The 19,336-nt window shown below is 47.0% G+C and overlaps 1 protein-coding gene across 4 annotated transcripts in view; it reads right to left on the bottom strand.

The window, feature by feature from the left end:
* The window catches only part of PTK2B (protein tyrosine kinase 2 beta), a 141,879-nt gene that overhangs the window by 65,461 nt on the left and 57,082 nt on the right, over positions 1 to 19,336 (bottom strand). For all 4 annotated transcript variants that reach the window (XM_086416535.1, XM_086416538.1, XM_086416536.1 and 1 more), the window contains exon 2: positions 2,820 to 3,060. In XM_086416535.1, coding sequence (XP_086272661.1) covers positions 2,820 to 3,023 — 204 coding nt within the window. In that variant the 5' untranslated portion in view covers positions 3,024 to 3,060. The remainder of the gene's footprint in view (positions 1 to 2,819; positions 3,061 to 19,336) is intronic.

Genomic DNA, 19,336 nt, shown 5'->3' with positions numbered 1-19,336 from the left:
CTGGATGCTTCTCATCTACCATCTCTGATCCTTAACAATGAGGCTACAGGCAGGCATAATCCTTAGGTGAGGGACCTGAGCCAGGTTGGCTAAGTGTTGGGTCTAAGGCCATACGACCAGTAAGGGTGGAGTGGTATCAAGCTCAAGGTCTAGATAATTTTAAAGCCATGGTTGTTTTCAGTGAGCAGGTGACATGCTGCCTCTAGGACAGATGTGAAACAGGAAAAATCAGAAGGCTGGGACGTAAACTCCTAGGAGGCTATCACTTCTTTCTTTGTTCTTTTTCCACCTCTGTTTTCAGACTTCTCCAGATAATACTTCAAGTACTAGCCATTCTTCACTTTTGCTTAAGATTTTTTGATGTGGATCATTTTAAAAGTCTTTATTGAACGTATTACAACAGTGCTTCTTTTGTGTTTTGGTTTTTTGGCCATGACGCATGTGGGATCTTAGCTCCTTGACCAGGGGTTGAACCTGCACCCCCTTCATTGGAAGGTGAAGTCTTCATCACTGGAGGCCAGGGAAGTCCCTGAGCCATTCTTTCTAAGCTCGGGTCTCCTTGCCCTTTCTGTAGGCTTTTGTATTTTTTCTCCTTAAGTACCCAGCAAGACATCAAACGGCTCCAGGAAAGCCTCTCTCTTGCTTGAAAGCTGTGTGTCTCTAGTGCCTGTCTGAGCCAAGATTCCTCAGCTTGATATTCTAAGCCCTCCCTTATCCACCATCAGATTTCCCTTCTGATCTTGACTCTAGATACTTTTCTAAATATAACCCATGCCCCAGCCAAACCCAACTACCCACGGTTCAGCAGCCTCTCTGTCTTTGTCCTTGCCATGTCCTCCTCTTAGAAAGCCCTCTTCAGTACTGCCTCTTCCAATCCACCAATCCTTTCGGGTCCCCTTTCACCATACCTCCACAGAACATGGGCTTCCCTGGTGGCTCAGATGGTAAAGAATCTGCCTGCAATGCAGGAGCCCTGGGTTCAATCCCTGGGGTGGGTAGGTACCCTAGAGAAGGGGATGGCTATCCACACAAGTATTCCTGCCTGGGAAATCCCATGGACAGAGGAGCATGGGGTTGAAAAGAGTTGGACACGACTGAGCAACTTAGCATGCATGCACACCACAGAGCACATCCTAATCTGATTAGTCTAACCACATGCTCTTTGGGTTTCAGCCCCAAAGGGCAAGAAGGTGCTCCAAACATGGAAAGTGGGTTGCCTTCTGAAATTAAACTAGTAAACCCCATTGTAGATGGCATCAGCTATCTGCAAAGATGATATACCCAAAGGAAGGCTCAAGAAGTAGAGAGTTAAGGAGATCTGAAAACATCCTTTTGGAGGAAAATGCCTAGGACTTACTTCTGGGACACAACTGTACACACATATCTGGAACCATAAGATACAGACAAGACCCTCATCAGATCAGTTATAGGAAACAGAGGGAAGAACCAACCCAGAATCAATTGTGACAATAGGCCAAGACAGTGACCTAATCAATTACATTTGGCTCAGTGTGTTGAAGCACAGCATGTGCACAGACAGAAAGCAGCCAAATACACAGATGTGGAGAGGCTGCTGCCAGTGCCGACTGGAAGAGACGCTTGCCGAGTCTGGGAAATGCTGACTTCCGGGACATGGCAGGGTTGCTGATTAAAGGACTGAAGATGGTTCATCCAGCTCACTCAGATCTGATGAGTGTTCCCAAGATCCTCCTGCTTCCTTTGTTCAAATGACAAACCCAGCAAAGCCAGCTCTGGAGAATCAGTTTGGCTTTGGCTTACTTTCGCATCATCAGAAAGGAATACTCTGAGCAGTGGAAAACGATATCCTTGCTGTATCTATCTCAAAGGTTCAACCAGATAATGTAGAGGGATTGATTCAGGCATGTATAGGAAAGAAAGAAAAGTGTTAGTTGCTTAGTTATGTCCAACTCTTTGTGACTCCATGGACTGTAGCCCGCCAGGCTCTTCTGTCCACGGGATTCTCCAGGTAAGAATACTAGAGTGGGTTGCCATGTCCTTCTCCATGGGATCTTCCTGACCTGGGAACTCAACCTGGGTCTCCTGCATTGCAAGCAGATTCTTTACCATCTGAGCCACAGGGAAGCCCCATGTAGATAGGAATTGTTCAATAAATGTTGCATTTAAAATTAATCGGTGTATTGTGGCTCTGCTTTTGATGACAAGCTCTCATACATTTGGTTAAGGTGAGTTAGCTTTCTGGTGTTAAGGTGCCCTGGTGACTGTGGGTACTTGGATTTGCAAAACAGATTCTGTGACTCTGGATGAGAATGAACCTGTTGAAGTACAGCCTCAGAAAGGGCCTGGCAACCAGATACCTGGTCAAGGGCATCTCTAGTTTATTACCATCCTCTAAATGTCTCCACAGCTCCCTTTTCTAAGCATCCAGGGCATGTCTGGAAAAGTCACTCTTGTTCTGTGTTCAATGCAATCACTTGTGTTATTCCAATTCCATGAGAGTGTGAACTCTTTGAGGGGGGAGGGAGCACGTATATCTCTTGCAGAGCCTCAAATGTCATAAATAAGGAACAAGTTGAAATGAGATAAATCAAAGCTTGAGCAAATGATCTAGGGTTTGAAGGAAGGCTACACACTCTGCCCCCACCTCTAGAGCTGCAGAGCCTTGGAGAGGAAGCCCAGAGCTGCAGGAGGAGAGCATCCCTCTGGTGCCCACCCCTCCCCGCCATCCAAGGAGTGTATACAGGAGAGCTGTCAGGCTGAAGGAGAGATGCTCAGCCACCCAGGAAGAGTGAGGGAGAGACGGACAAATGGATGGAGCAGGTGGCGCCCGCCACACTCACCCGGATCTCGGTCTGCACAGTGCATTTAACCAGTTTGAAGTTCTTCCCAGAGTTGAAGCTGTTGCCATAGAAGCAGACCTTGAGGATCCTCACGTCTTCCTTTTCCACGTCTACTGGCACCACCACCATGGGCTCTGGGGGGCCCTCAGGTCGACGTAATGTGCCCACCTTCACTCGGCTCAGGGCCTCAGACACCCCGGACATCCTCTCTGACGGCGGCTAGGACCAGCACATCGCAGTCCTGCGGAGACAGCAGAGGGATAGCCCTGAAATGATGGGTGTGAGCCCACCTGCCTCACTCCCCAGGGGCAGCAACCAGCAAGCACACATCCTCCTACTCCTGAAGACTCCCCTTAAAGGCATCCGGCTCGGAGGATGGGGAAGCGGAAGTGTAAAGGAGCAGTCTGAATGAACATCCAGGTACCAGCCAGAGGACCTGGTGCGTGCAGGCGGGCACTCTCTGTGGGGGGCCCCTTCTCCCCATCACTTTCCTCCTCCCACACTGGCTCCTAGGCAAGGGGCCCACACTTTGCAAACGCAGCTGTGAGTGGAGGCGGCCCCAGCATGGTTCCAAGGCACAGCTGAGCAGAAAAAGTGAAGAGCAAGACAGTAGAAAATAGCAGGAGAGAAACAGGGACAAGAGGGGAGAAGCCTGGAAGAAACAGAAGTGGAAAATGGGTAGCCTGGAGGGCAGTGGGATGGGGAAGCCAAGAAAGGGTCCAGGTAGGGGACCAGCCAGGGGCTGATGGCTTTGCCCACACCCACCTGCAGCTGCCAGCCTGGGTTTCAGGGCTGGCAGCCTCAGTCCCATTGGAAGTCATCTCCCAGAGCATCTGTCACCATATCAGATGGCACCCTGGCATCCCAATCTGAGAGGTCTTTCTGCTGAGGGAGGGGTGTTGAGGGGGTTGGGGGGTGCGACTGGGGCCCTAGAAGACCCAGCCCAGTTCTGATGACAGTTTGGTTGACATCTACATGGACTATAAATATCCTAGGAATCTTCAGTTCACCCCGAATCTCAGCCAACATTGGCCGTGGCTTCTTGATTCAACAACAGCTCTGTAGGGTTTACTATCATTGGTCTAAAACTATTCCTGCTTTAGTGATACTCAAAGGGAGCAAAGGAAGTCTTACACCAGACTGGAGATGCCAACCTTGGCTCTGCATTAATATCCCCTGGGAAGCTAAATCCTGACCCATGCCCAGAGATCGTCAGTGAGGTGGCCTGGGGGAGGCCTTGCATTGGTATTTTTAAGTTTCCAAGGATGTTTCTAACATTCAGGCTGGGTTGGGAACTTCCGTTATAGACTAAGTTTAGTTCTCATCGAAACCCATTCCTACAGAGAAATCTCTCCCTTCTAACAAGAGACTGTGATTTTAGGGGGACATTCCTAGACTAGGAGTTGGGGGCCGAAGGATGGAGTGACAAGTGAGCTTACTCATGAAACAGAAATAGAATCACAGATGTAGAAAACAAACTTCTGGTTGCCAGAGAGTAAGGGGTGGGGAGGGATAAATTGGGAGATTTGGACTGACATATACACACTACTACATATACAATAGATAACAATAAGGACCTGGGCTTCCCAGGTATCTCAGTGGTAAATAATCTGCCTGCCAAGCAGGAGACGCAGGTTCAATCCCTGGGTTGGGAAAATCCCCTGGAGAAGGAAATGGTAACCCACTCCAGTATTCTTGATGGGAAAATTCCAAGGACAGAGGAAGCTGGTGGGCTACAGTCCATGGGGTTGCAAAGAGTTGGACATGACTGAGCCATTGAACATACACCACACACAAGAATGTAATGAATGTACCACTCTAGTGGGGGATGTTGGTAGCCAGGGTGACTATGCATGTTTGAGGGCAGGGGGTAGATGGGAAATCTCTGTACCTTGATACCACTGACACTGGCACAAACTCCATGTAAGAAAAAAAAAAAGTGTCAGCCCAACATGGAACATCCCAATCTGTGAAGAGTCTTGAACCCTCGTGGCTTAGAGAGTGTCACCCCTTCCCAAGCTAGGATGTGGTCATGACAGGTCCTTGAGGGACTTAAGAGTCTGGGCAAAAGACCTCAGTCCAGAAAGGTGGTGCCCACATCTCTGATGACACATGGCAACTCCCTCAAGGGCATCCGAAACCACCAGCTGTCAGTACAGACCTGCAGTGAACTGCCAAAGGGGTCCCTCCTGAACTCTCTGAAGCTGAGTAACTGAAAGGTGTTCTATAATCAAAGCCTCAGTTACCTGCCTTTGGGGTCTTAGAGAAAACAGCCCTCAGCCTCATGCATGGTCTTCTCTCCCAGCCCTCCACGGCTGATTTCAATCTACCAACTTAACGGCAGTGGATGCAGTGTGGAAGACAGTGTGGAAGACAGGAGAATAACCCACTGACTCTAGCTCATGCTTCCTGACAACACAGCCTGCCTGTTCCTCCAGACTTTGCCTGATAATGTGAATCTCTCACTGACAGCTTGCCTCTGGATTTTGATGATCACAAAATCCTCTGGCTCTCCATATGCGAGTCAAAACCCCTGCCCTCCAGTCCAGACCTGGACTACAGCCTGGTGACCCCTTCTCCCTGCGTCCTGGCCAGCCCCAGACCCTGTGAGCACTGGTGGAGCAGAGACCATCCCACCACCCCAGGGAGAACCCTGGCAGTGAGCCAGTGTGGGCTCCGGGCTGCCTCCCAACCCCCAGATCTGCCCAAGTCAGAGCCAAAGAATAACAAACACAAGGAAATGGGCTCAAATTAAAACAGGAAAAGTTTTGATTGGCTCTAAGAACGTCTTGGACAAGACCGGCCAAGGGCACTGACGGAAGCTGAACAGTCTTTGCGTCCCTGAAGAGTTCAGGATAAAAATTCAGGACACTCAACACGAGACATTCACCTACCTGAAGCGGGCAGGGGGAAAATTAGGAGATTTATTTATTTATTTATTTTTAACTTTGTATTTTATATTGGAGTATAGCCGATGAGATGGTTAGATACCATTACCAACTCAATGGACATGAGTTTGAGCAAACTCCAGCAGGTAGTGAAGGACAGGGAAGCCTGGTGTGCTGTAGTCTATGGGGTCGAAAAGAGTCAGACATGACTTAGCAACTGAACAACGATAGCTGATTAACAATATTGTGATAGTTTCGGGTGCAGCGTGAAAGGACTCAGCCATACATATACATGTATCCATTCTCTCCCCAAATCCCCTCCCATTCAGGCTGCCACACAACATAGAGAAGAGTTTCCCATGTATATAGTAGGTCCTTGTTGGCTATCTATTTTAAATATAGCAAGATGTATACATCCATCCCAAACTCCCTAACTATCCCTTCCTCCCATCCTCTTCACTGGCAACCACGAGTTCATTCTCTAAGTCTGTGAGTCTGCTTCTGTTAGAAAACTATACTCTTGTTTTTGAAGATGTTGCAGGGTAACGTTACATCTTACTGAACACACACGGTGTGTTAGGGAGCTTGTGTAAGCAATCGTTCATTCTCTAGAAAGAGTCTACAGGATAGGTAATGTTAGAGAGATCCAGTGAGGTGACTTTGTCCAGATCACACAACTGGTAAGGGCAGAGAATTAAGGCCGCTGAGTTGCCAAAGATTAGAGGACCCATGGTATCATGTCCTGCCAACCAAGTGTCCGGCTCTGCCACCAACCAGCCCTTGTACCTTGAGACGTCAGGCTGGGATGGGACAGAGTTCCCAAACAGCAGCTGGCAGGTGGATGATGGCCTTTGGTGATATTTTCCTGTGTCCTTGGCAAAATGAGAAAAAATAAGGACACTATAGAGAATCCATCATAAAGCTCAATGTATTCCATTTGAGGAGCAGGGGCAGTCTTTCATTCTTTGTCTTTCCACCTTTTTTTTTTTTGGTTTGGTTTTCCAATGTTCATTAATTTATGAGACGACAGTAATAGCCTTTGGCAACTGACATTGAAGCTGGGCCTCTTGGGCAACCAGACTTGAGGTGACACTGGGAGTTCCAAGGGTAAAAGGCAAAGTCTTGAGGATTGGAAGTTCTGCCCTGGATTTCAGGGAGCAGAGACAGGGCACCATTAATCAGGAAGATGGCACAGTATCAGGAAGAGAGCACAGACACCTGACTCATTTGAACCTGGTTTAAAACTCATGTCCTCGGGGCTGCCATGCTGCACAAGTCTGGGGCATTACTCATGAGGGATTTCACAGTTAGGCAGTGTGGTGGCCTTCAGTCTCTGCTGCTTATCAGCTGTGTGATCTGGACAAGGATACCTCTCAAGACCTCAGTTTCCTTTCTTGGGATAGGAGGCTAACATTACCTATCCTAGAGAATTTTCTGAAAAATCAGAGATTACTTAGATAGACTCCCTGGCATGTGTATTTTTTTTAAATGCCTGTGACTTGGCAGAAGACAGAATCAGAAACCCAATACCAGTGCCCACTTGTAAAAGATTAAACACAGCCAGTAAGTCAAGGCTCAGAGGGTTGTGACAATCTTTCTTATCTCCAGTACCAGTGCCCACCCGCTCCATCTACCTTGGCACCTGAAAAGATCACCTCCACCTCCAACCCTCTGCTCACACTTAGAGCCATCGTCTGTTCTGTACGTGGAAGGAGGCCCCCCAGGACACAATTGAAAGGCCAGTCCTCTGCGTCCAGCAGAAGCCAGAATGTCATGAGACACACACTTTATTTCCACTCTGTCTCTGAGTCACTTCCTCTTGCCGTTTCCACATCAACAAAATGGGGAACACATGCCTTTCCTCTGCAAAGGCCTGCTGAGAACAGCCACTTAACGAATTGGCAATGACCTTGCAGTCTTGGGGAGCCAGGCCTGTGTTTCTGGGAAGCCGGGCCCTACTGGCTCCACACAGTGCCCCTCCCCAGCCCAAGCCCTTTCAAACCCCAGTTCCCACTGGGTGGAGGCATTCTGCTTGCCCTGGGGAAGCCCAATCCATCACTTGTTTAATCCCTTCCCCTCCTCTCCAAGCATCCCTCCCCACTATCTTGCAAAGGAAGGACCCAGGAAGGTTGTGATTAATGCCAGCTCTAATTCAATGTCATTCAAAAAACCTCTACTGAGACTCTATCGCGTTTTCAGCCTGCCACCTCCGCACACAATACCCACTCCGGCTCATTCTCTTGCCAGCACTTTGTGACCAGAGGTCCCCTGACGGGGGCTGGCTCTCAGGGGGCTGGAGGGGGCTGGCTGAGGTGCTGCACCTGCCCTTTCTTGTTCACAGAACCTCTGTTCTCTCACTAGTTCAAAGGCTCTGAGCCTCACAGCTGGGCAGAGCATTTTTACCTCCTGTGACTTCTGGGTGCCCCTGTTTCCCCAACCCTTCACAAAATCCCCCCTCCCCTTGCTTCTAACTGGCTAGTTCATGAGTGATTTGGGCTGGCTGGTTTTTCTCCCCCTCCCTCCCTTCCTTTTTTCCTTCCTTCTTTTTCTTCTTCTTCCCTTCTCCTCCTTCCCCTTCCTTCCCCCTACTTTTCTCTCTCCCTTTCTGCTTTGCTATGTTTCAGGAGGCATGCCAGAATCCAGAGATAAGAAGATAAACAGAAGAAGGAAGAGGGTCCCCATAAGCAGGGACTCATCCAGTAAAAAGGAAAAGGATTAAGCAAAGCAGCCACAACGTGATACAGGATCTAATGGGGTCTCCCCTAGGTGTCAGAGGATCACAGAAAAGGACTTGCCTCTGGGTCCCTGGGGTCTCAGGAAAGGGGAACACAGCAAGATCAGGAAATCATGTGACATGATACAGAGCTGGCCAGGAGGGTGCTGAAGGGCTGTTGGGAAATGAGGTGGTAGCAACATACCACCCTGTGGAGAGGCAGATTTTCATTTAGAAAATAGAATTTGGGCCATACAATGAAGCATAGGTGAGAAATGGGAGGCAGGAGGAGAGGCTCAGATAATGCCTTTGTATGAGTTTCACAATGGGCTTCCCGGGTCGCTCAGTGATAGAGAATCCACCTGCCAATGCAGGAGATGCAGGTTCCATCTCTGGGTCAGGAAGAGCTCCTGGAGATGGGAATGGCAACCCATTCCAGTATTCTTGCCTGGGAAATCCCATAGACAGAGGAGCCTGGCAGGCTACAGTCCATGGGATTGCAAAGAGTTGGACACGACTTAAGTGACTGAGCATGTACATGAGTTTCACAACCAGCAATCCAGAGGAAAGATGGCTCAATTTCAGTGTTTCCTGATTTCTCTGGTGTAAATGCTTCTGGCATCTCTGATTTCAAGCTACCAGTGTGACCTCACTGACAGCAGACTCGGGGAGAGAAGGGTGTCTCCTGCTGGTCCCAGCCCTGCAGGGCTTTATCAGGAAGAGACCTGGGAATAGGATGGGGGCAGAGACTAGAGCACTTGCTTCAAGCCCACCTCTGACCCTGGATGTTGCCTGCTCTTGGCAGTGGTATGGCCAGCCAGTGCTGCAAGATAGCAACACACTATAAGGTGTATGGAAGCATAGAATTTTTAAAAAATATATAATTATTGTATTTATTTGTTTGCTCCAGGTTTTAGTTGTGGCAGGCAGGATCTTCGACCTTCATTGCAGCATGTGGGAACTTTAGTTGGGGCAGGAGAACCCTTAGTTGGGGTATGTAGGATCTAGCTCCCTGACCAGGGATCAAACCCTGGCCCTCTGCATTGGGAGCATGGAGTCTTAGCTGCTGGACCACGAGGGAAGACCCAGAAGCACAGAATGTTAAGATTCGCTCCTTTTTTCAAGGAACTTCTGTTTCTCTCCAATTTCCTAAAAGTTGTAGTTTTCAAAGCCACACCCTGTCCTCATTAACCATCAACTAAATTCTCCAACTTCTCCACTATCAGTCCCAGTCTCAGCCTTTTCCATCTCTTCCAGCTTTCAGCTCCAGCAAACCCCATTTCTCTTTTTGTGCGTGCTTAAGTGTTGGTTATTGGGCTGGGAAATTCGGCACCATGATGAATCCATGCTCCATTGGGTGTTTTGAGCTCTTCCCCATTTTCTTGAGAAGTGAATGAGGAGGCCAGATGACAAGCAGGTGAATTCACAACTGGTCAGATGGTTTCCCCAACAACTGATCAAACGTCTGTGTTAACCTGAGGAGCAATGGCTGTTCGAACTGGCCCTTGTTCACACCGCTGCACTTGGCTTTAAGGAGTTTGTGGTTGTCAGACAAGAAGCACTAAGATCAGCACAGGATTAGGGGAGATTGTGGCTCTGGCTGAAGGACCCTTGACATCTGCACGAGAGGGAAGACATACCAAGGGAAAAAGAATGCAACCAGTGAAATGGGCTAAACGTGAAGTTCTTCATGTAGAGAAAAAAGATCTCCTCCATCCTGGGATGAGGAAGATGTGGTTGAGCAACAGCATGAATTAAAAAGTGGAGTTTAAGCTGTGTCACCATGAAATAGCTGCCAAAAAGTTAGCACTGTTGGGGTTACTAGAAAAATCCCTAATATAAGGATGGTGATTTCCCCCCGGGGCTCTGCATGGGAACAACTGCATCTATGGAACTGGTGGTCTACGGCCCCGAGGTTTGATAGGCTGTGTTCTAAGATAAGCATCCCAGGACACTCAGAGCCCTGGGAACCTGGAGGGCTGACCCTGAGGCTAAAGGGAGATGGCAGTCCTGGGAAGTGAGGACTGGATGGCTGGTCTCAAATGGTTGCAGGGCTGCCATGCAAGAGATGGACTCACTCCCCCCATCCAGGTCATTGTTTTAAAAAAAGTACAACAGGGACTTCCCTGGTAGTCCAGTGGTTGGGACTTCACCTTCCAAAGCAAAGGGTGCAAGTTCAATCCCTGGTTAGGGAACTAACATCCCACATGAGTTGCAGCCAAAAAACCAGAACACAAAACAGGAACAATGCTGTAACAAATTCAATAAAGACTTAAAATATTTATCCACATTAAAAAATATTTTAAAAGCGCAGCAGATGGATGGGAGGAAAGAGGGTCTTTATACACACAGAGTACCCACTGTGCACCCGTTTCTGGAGCGTTTGCCCCCTCACTGGGTATCTTGTTGCTCTCTCCCAAGGCAGACGTCACTCCCATTTGGAGGATGAGGAAAAGTGATCAAGTAGCTTGCCCGGGGTCACTGTTGTTAAATGTCAGAGGCAGGACCAGAACTCAGAATTTCCCATTTTAACCCAACAAATGAAGCCCACAGCCCGAGTCTCCCAACTTTGTGCTTTGTCTCCTCACAGCAAGTGATTCCTGTGCTCAGGTGGACACTGCTTTTCTGGTATGGCCCCCAGAATTCTGCTCAGATGAAATCCCACGCATAAATGTCAGTTTCCAGCCTTGCAGTGCCAAAAGGGATACTCGCCTTTTGATATATTAATATTATAATCATGGTGTATAGAATTTTGTCTTTGATGACACATTTAATACACAGAAAAAAATTGACCATGAAAAGAAAACTCAAGTTTTTTTATTTTCACCTAGATAGTACAAACCCAGGTCTGACAGTACAGATATTGTCTTCTCATCTAGTACCACTTGAAAACAACCAAAACATCCTCCTGAACAAGCTTCTCCACCTGACAGCCCCCAATATGCTGCTCTTTGCAACTTCAGTAGACACAACAAATTTGCTTTTTGTACACAGATATCCAAGCCATTAAACATGCTGGTGGTCCCAATCTGTATATTGAAGTGATTGCCTTTCACTTTAGTGAAATTAGATGCCCTGTCAAGTAAACAGGATGCCACCTGTGTGTGAAATGACTTTGGAAAATTAAAAATAGAGGGGAAAATCTTCAGCAGTTAAAAATACTAATAAAAAAACACTTTGAGGCACCACTACAAACATTTTAAACAAGCCAACATAGCTGGAGAAAATAATACAATCTTATGTTTATGGGCTGGAAATAAAACTAGTACAATTGCCAGTTGATTCAGAACCAGCTTCCTGAAGAATAAACTAGTTGAATAGAAAACAACTCATGAAGGGCAGAAGACCTAGACAGAAATTCCTCCAGAGAAGACAACAGGAACATGAAGAGATGCTCAACATCACTAATTATTAGAGGATGCAAATAAAAACTACAATAAGGCATCACCTGACACTGGTCAGAATGCTGCTGCTGCTGCTAAGTTGCTTCAGTCGTGTCCAACTTTGTGCGACCCCACAGACGGCAGCCCACCAGGCTCCCCCGTCCCTGGGATTCTCCAGGCAAGAACACTGGAGTGGGTTGCCATTTCCTTCTCCAATGCATGAAAGTGAAAAGTGAAAGTGAAGTCGCTCAGTCGTGTCCGACTCTTAGCGACCCCATGGACTGTAGCCCACCAGGCTGCTCTATCCATGGGATTTTCCAGGCAAGAGTACTGGAGTGGGGTGCCATTGCCTTCTCCGCTGGTCAGAATGGCTAGCATCAAAAAGTCTATCAAAAATAATATATGCTGGAGAGGGTGTGGAGAAAAGGGAACCCTCCTACACTGTTGGTGGGAATGTAAATTGGTGCAGCCACTATGGAGAACAGTATGGAGATTCCTTAAAAAACTAAAAATAGAGCCACCATATGATGTAGCAATCCCACTCCCAAGTATATATCCAGAGAAGACGAAAACTATAATTCGAAAAGACACATGTGCCCCAGTGTTCATAGCAACATTATTTACAAAAACCAAGATGTGGAAGCAACCTAAGTGTCCACTGACAGATGAATGGGTAAAAAAGATGTGGTGTATACATATATATATATAATGGAATATTATGTAGCCATAAAAAAGAATGAAATACTGCCATTTGCAGCAACATGGATAGACCTAGAAGTTATCATACTAAGTGAGACAAACACAAATATATGACATCATTTATATGTGTAATCTAAAAAATAATACAAATAAACTTATTTATAAAACAGAAACAGACTCACAGACGTAGAAAACAAACTTATGGCTACCAGAGGGGAAAGGGGGAGAGAGAGGGATAAGTCAGGAGTTTGGGATTAACAGAACAACCTTACTATATATATATATATGTATATGCTGCTGCTGCTGCTGCTAAGTCACTTCAGTCGTGTCTGACTCTGTGCGACCCCAGAGACGGCATCCCACCAGGCTCCCCCGTCCCTGGGATTCTCCAGGCAAGAACATGAGTGGGTTGCCATTTCCTTCTCCAATGCATGAAAGTGAAAAGTGAAAGTGAAGTCGCTCAGTCGTATCTGACTCATAGCAACCCCGTGGACTGCAGCCTACCAGGCTCCTCCGTCCATGGGATTTTCCTGGCAGGAGTACTGGAGTGGGGTGCCATTGCCTTCTCTGACATATGTATACACACACACACACACACACACATATATATAAAATAAACAACAAGGATTTACTGTATAGCCAGGGAACTATATTCAACATCCTGTAATAATCTCTAATGGAAAAGGATCTGAAGAAAATACACAATATACACACACACACACATATGTATAACTGAGTCATTTTGCTGTATACCAGAAACAAATACAACATTGTGAATCAACTATACTTCAAAAACAAAAACATAACAAGTAACTGACATAGGTTGACATTGCTGTTCAACTTTGGGAAATGCACACCCCACATATCTAAAGAGGAAGCAAGGTCATGTGCATAGAAATGTTCATAACTATAATATTTATAATAGAGTAAAAGTGAAATCAGAACAAAATGCTCAGGGAAATGCTGAAGGGGAATTCTATCTAGGCAATATCCATAATGATAAACCCCATTTAAAAACATGAACAGTGGTAATTCATGAAAATACTGGGTTGGCCAAAAAGTCTGTTTCCATACAACATCGTATGGAAAAACTTGAATGAATTTTGGCCAACCTAGTATTTATATTAAAAATGTTAAGTGACAAGGAATGGGGCTTATGTACAGATTGTAACTATGTAAAAATACATTCTGAATTACATACAGTAAGGACTGACGCTAAAGCTGAAACTCCAGTACTTTGGCCACCTCATGCGAAGAGTTGACTCATTGGAAAAGACTCTGATGCTGGGAGGGATTGGGGGCAGGAGGAGAAGGGGACGACAGAGGATGAGATGGCTGGATGGCATCACTGACTGGATGGCCATGAGGTTGAGTGAACTATGGGAGTTGGTGATGGACAAGGAGGCCTGGCGTGCTGCAATTCACGGGGTTGCAAAGAGTCAGACATGATTGAGCAACTGAACTGAACTGAACTGAAAAGAGGTTAAGATCTTTTGTTGTTAGGTTGCCTTCCCAGGTAGCTCAGTGGTAAAGAATCCGCCTGCCAATGCAAGAGACATGGGAGTCTTGGGTTTGATCTCTGGGTTGGGAAGATCTCCTGAAGGAGGGCATGGCAACCCACAATAGTATTCTTGCTTGGGAAAACCATGGACAGAGAAACCTGGTGGGCTATAGTCCATGGGGTCGCAAAGAGTTGGACACGACTGAGAATGCACACACTGTCTGTCTCTCTGGTTAAATATAAGCAAATATTAAGTGGCTCCCACAAGGCTAGAAGCTGGCCCTGTCTCTCCTTCCGACCTCCAGCTCCCCTTCTGATGGTCTGACTTTCTTATTTTCTGTGCTCTCCACATAGCCCAGAATGGCAAATCCTCCTACTCCAGAGCTTGACTAGAGAGCAAACAGACCCCATATGTAGATAACAGCATCCCACTCAAAGCAGGAATTGGGGTGAAAAGGCAGAGAGGGAGCTCAATAAAAGCTACCAAGAGAACCTGGAGCTACAGAAAGTTACCCTCAGGCCAAGACAGTCCTCCAGTAGACCAGAGCACATGGCAAGGCCTGGTGGGGGGCTCTTTGCCACAGGTCTCCAGCCTGAGCCCACGTTCCCTTCCTTCTCCCCTGCACACTCGTGGAAGGCTCACTTCTGAGAACTGGCAGCAGTTCACACAAAGACTGTTCAGCCCTAACAACAAATTGAGAAGGTAGGTACTGTTATCACCCACCTCATGGATGGGACAGCTGAGGCTGAGCAAAGTGACTTCCCGAAAGTCACAGAGGAGGCAGAGACCAGATGGGATTCCCACATTGTCTTGAGGGCTCTGAGTGTGGGCTCTTGACTGCCACACCTGCAGTAACTGTGTCTGGGATGACTTGGGAAGGGGGCCTCAGCATACAGACAACACCAGGGTAATTCCCTTTGGGGTTCTGAATTCTAATGGTGAAAACAGTGGACTATTTGCCCTGATACATAACACCTAACAGCACTTGGACTCTACCTTCTTCAGCTGGCTGTGAGCTCATGTGCTAATACACGTATGGATAAAGATTCTCTCCTTGACCAAACTTTAGTCTGGCCCCTCTGAGCCCCTCTGCTCTATTAGGCCTGGATATCAGCTTCTGTTCTTGTTTTTGTAGAGTCCAGATTTTAGTAAGAATCTCACTAAGCAGGTTTAGTCAGAATTCCCTACTTTCTATAGCTCCCTACTCCCACCCCCAAAGTAACATCTGATCACTGTAGCGTGGCTTCAGTAAGAATCCTGTTAGGTTAACTTAGAAAAGAAATACCCTGTCCTCTTACTCTGTCTATCCACTGACCCCCATCCCCCACTGTGGTTCTTGGCAATAATTTCCTCTTTCCCTTGTTTTGTTTCAATTTCTTTCCCCTATTGCAAAAACCCACTGTAGTAGTTCCCTTGAATAAGGTCTGCAATGGCACCCCACTTCAGTACTCCTGCCTGGAAAATCCCATGGATGGAGGAGCCTGGAAGGCTGCAGTCCATGGGGTCGCTGAGGGTCAGACACAACTGAGCGACTTCACTTTGACTTTTCACTTTCATGCATTGGAGAAGGAAATGGCAACCCACTTCAGTGTTCTTGCCTGGAGAATCCCAGGGATGGGGGAGCCTGGTGGGCTGCCGTCTATGGGGTCGCACAGAGTCGGACACGACTGAAGTGACTTAGCAGTACTTAGCAGTACCATTCTTTAGCGAGCCTCTGAACATTAATAGTTTTGCTTTAACAATTTACAAGTGTAAATATCCCAAAGCATGGTGGCTCAGTGGCAAAGAACCCACCTGCCAATGCAGGAGACTCGGGTTTGATCCCTGGGTCGGGAAGATCCTCTGGAGAAGGAAATGGCAGACCACTGCAGCAAATTTACCTGGGAAATCCCATGGACAGAGAAGCCTGGCGGGCTACAGTCCATGGGGTCGCAAACAGTCGGACACGACTGAGCAACTAAAGAACAAGAAGTCTCATCTTAGTTTCCATGACTGGGCCCTCTGAACTGGGGCCCAGTCATCTACTTTTTAAATCACATCCTAGGTGATTCTGATACATAACACTGAGGGTGCAGAATGGCTGGTTTGGCCTTTGTCTCCCTGCTGAGCACTTAGTTTCAGAGAGACTAAAATCTGAGAACTCTTGGCTGAACCCCAGGTCTCCCCATTCCCAGGCTGCAGGCTCCCACTAGCAGGGTGGTGTCTGATAAACACTTGATGCAGACAGGTCTCAGTGAGTTATGATTCTTAAGTGTGGGACCTTCCTGGCTGTCATCGAGACTGAGTGCAAAGCACAGTATTGGTTTCTATTTCAGTTTCTTGTTGTTACCCAAGCCTATTATTGGGAAATGGACTGAGCGACAAGAGACAGGTGGCTTCAGTTATTTAGAGCTCAGAAAAATCAGAAAATTTGGGGGAACTCTGGTCTTTGAAAACTCTAGCCACTCTAGTTCCAAGGGAGGGAAACCCTCAGTGTAGTGGCAAGAAATCCCCCAGCTTATACCCCTTTTCTCACTATCTTCTCAACTACTTCTCAAAGTGTGATAGGATATTTTTTTCCTCCCCTGGTTAGAAAAATAAAACAAAATACAAAGGGAAAACCCAAGCCAAAATTCCCTGAGCCCAAAAGGTAGCAAAATTACTGTTAGCCTTTTACAAGGGCTATGCAAGGAAAAGGTCTCTTGTACCCAAAGGCAGGCATACAAATGATGCCAGGTGGCCAGGCTAGGATGGGGAAGAACTGACCCTTAGGGACTCAAGTTTGAGTCATGATTTGAGTAGGAGGCCCTGAGAATGGGGGTTTATGGGCAGAAAGCTCAGCAATGTGCCATCAAAAAAAAAAAAAAAAAAAAACAAAGAAAGGAAGGAAGTAAAAATGAAAGAGAAAGAAAGAAGGAGCCTGGTATTTCTCCATAGTTTTGTCTTTCTCACCCAGGTATAAAATTTCACTCATATATTACTTTCCATCTGTTCTAAAAAGTATTTAATAAAGAGACTACTTAGGCATATACAATTAAAGTAATATTAAAAAAAAACTCCAGAGATTCGATGCATATTCATTACACAAATATATATGCTCCCATGGTTACAACTAGCTGCATGCAGAAAAGGAGACAGAGAAATTAAAATGGTTGTGGTAAAGAGGTAAGTAAGCATTCTCTTTTAATGCGTTTGATTTCAGTGATACATATTTCTCAAGAATCATTTGGGCTACCTCCCGAGGCATAGTGGACCCAAGCCCAGGCGTTTGTGTTCCCTAGAGACCAGGTAGGGGTCAGAACCTTGGGGTCTGGTTCTATAAAAGTCATGAATCTAGCTCCCCACATGTCAGATGTAAGTCTATGTTTGGCATAACGGTTCTTGGCCCTTTCTTCCTTTAGTTGGTCTTTCACTGAGGTTTCTGAAAGCACACAGGAAGTCAGAAAAAAGAATAGCAACCCCACTCCTCCACAGCTTCACCACAGATGAGAGGCAATGGGGGGTGGGGTGCAGAGCACAGCAGATCCCAGAAAGGGCCCCGTGTCAGAGGAGGGGCGTGGGGACTGGTGGGCCCTCCGTGCCCCACCGGGCAGGGATGGGAGACGGCAGAAATAGGTGGGAGGGTAGCAGCAGGGGTTACGTCCACAGCCAGGTCTTGTAGGGTCTCCAGAGGAAGCCAGCTCTGGTACCTCCCTCCTTCTGTTGGCTGAGAATTTTCTGGGTACCTCACATACACCCACAAAAGCTATAGCATGTGAATTCTTTTGAATCCCATCTAACTTAAATGCCAAAGAAATGCTTGGTTAACTATGCCTAGTCACCTTACCTGCTGGGACCTCAATTTTTTCATCTAAAAAGTGAGGGTAAGAGGAAGATTTTTTCTCACAAAGTCTAGAGCATGAACATTTCACTTTAAAAGCGGTTCCTGGGGTGGCTCAGCTCATTGTTTGGCTGAAAATGCTTCCATTTTTGCAACCCCCGACCTAAGTCCTTTTCAATGGCCCTGAGTTCCAGGCTAGAACTGCTGGACCAGGTTAGATGCCTCTCAAAGGGCCCTCTTAGATGGAAAAGTCTGGAAGCTGAGGTCATTAGCCCCCAGGAGAGACCCTGGGTCATTGAAACAAGGGCAGGGAGGGCTAAGTCATGAGTACAAAAAGAAAAGGAATGATTTGGGATATTGATGAGGGAGAAAACATAATGACTCTGATTATAAACTCATTGGTGGTGAGAACCAGAGCTGAAGGGGCTCATAAATGATATATTTTTACCTCTTCTGTCTTATTTTTACCTCACCAGTAGGTGAGGAAACTGAGGTCGGAGATGTCAAGTGACCTTCCCAAAGACACAGAGCTGAAATCTTGATGTGAGGGAGCAGAGCAGGGGCCCTTTGATGTGTCAGCCACAGAACTTGGGGGGCCTGAGTCTTTGTCAGGAGGTGCATCTCACCAAAAGGGAATCCCCTGTGGGTGCTAGAGTCCAGGCGACCCTATAGGGACTGACTATGTAGGTGATGCCAGCCAGGAACAGGGTTAAACAGAGGAGGAATCTGCCTTCTAGAACCTTCTGTATCTCCCTCTAACACTTCTGTGGTCTTTACCTTGCCCTGCCCATCGTGGACAGCCCTCTTGGGAGAGCTTTCTTGCTGCCCAGAAAGGAAGTCTACATTTCAATGGCGAGCTAAGCTAGAAACGGGGCTTTCCCAACGACTTAGCGGTAAAGAATGTCCCTGCAATGCAGGAGACGCAGGAGACACGGGTTTGATCCCTGGCTCAGGAAGATCCCCTGGAGAAGGAAATGGCAACCCATTCCAGTTTTCTTGCCTGGAGAATTCCATGGACAGAGGAGCCTGGTGAGTTACGGTCCATGGGGTCGCAAAGAACTGGACACAACTGAGTGACTAACACTTTCACACTTCCAAACTAGAAACACTCCCCCCTCACACAAGTAGTCGAAAGTAACAGTCCACAGAGCAATTGTCCTTCTCCTTCTTCCTCTCTCTGGAGGTGGTCCTGATTCCTTTACAGAGGAAGAGACATTGGCTTAGAAAAGTTAAGGTCCATGCTCAGCTGGAAACAGAACTGAAGCCTCCCAATCAACAGCCGAAGGAGGCCTTCTGGGAGAACAAAGTTCATATCATGCTGGAAGAAGCACATGTTTGGAGGTCTGTCCTGGTTCAGGGCACTCATCTGGGACAAATTCTGTTACCTCTCGGCATCTCAGTGTGCTCACCCACAAAATTTAGGTATGTTAAAATACTATCTTCCCTAGAACTGCTATGAAGAGGAATGAAAAAAACTGTATATAAAAGCATTTCAGAGGGGCTTCTCTGGCAGCCCAGTGGTGAAGAGTCTGT

The sequence above is a fragment of the Bos grunniens genome, chromosome 8, assembly GCF_055505025.1.
Source record: "Bos grunniens cultivar Pamir isolate PY7600 chromosome 8, Bosgru_T2T1.0, whole genome shotgun sequence".
In the NCBI taxonomy this organism is placed as follows: domain Eukaryota; kingdom Metazoa; phylum Chordata; class Mammalia; order Artiodactyla; family Bovidae; genus Bos; species Bos grunniens.
This window is presented reverse-complemented; position numbering and strand designations above follow the sequence as displayed.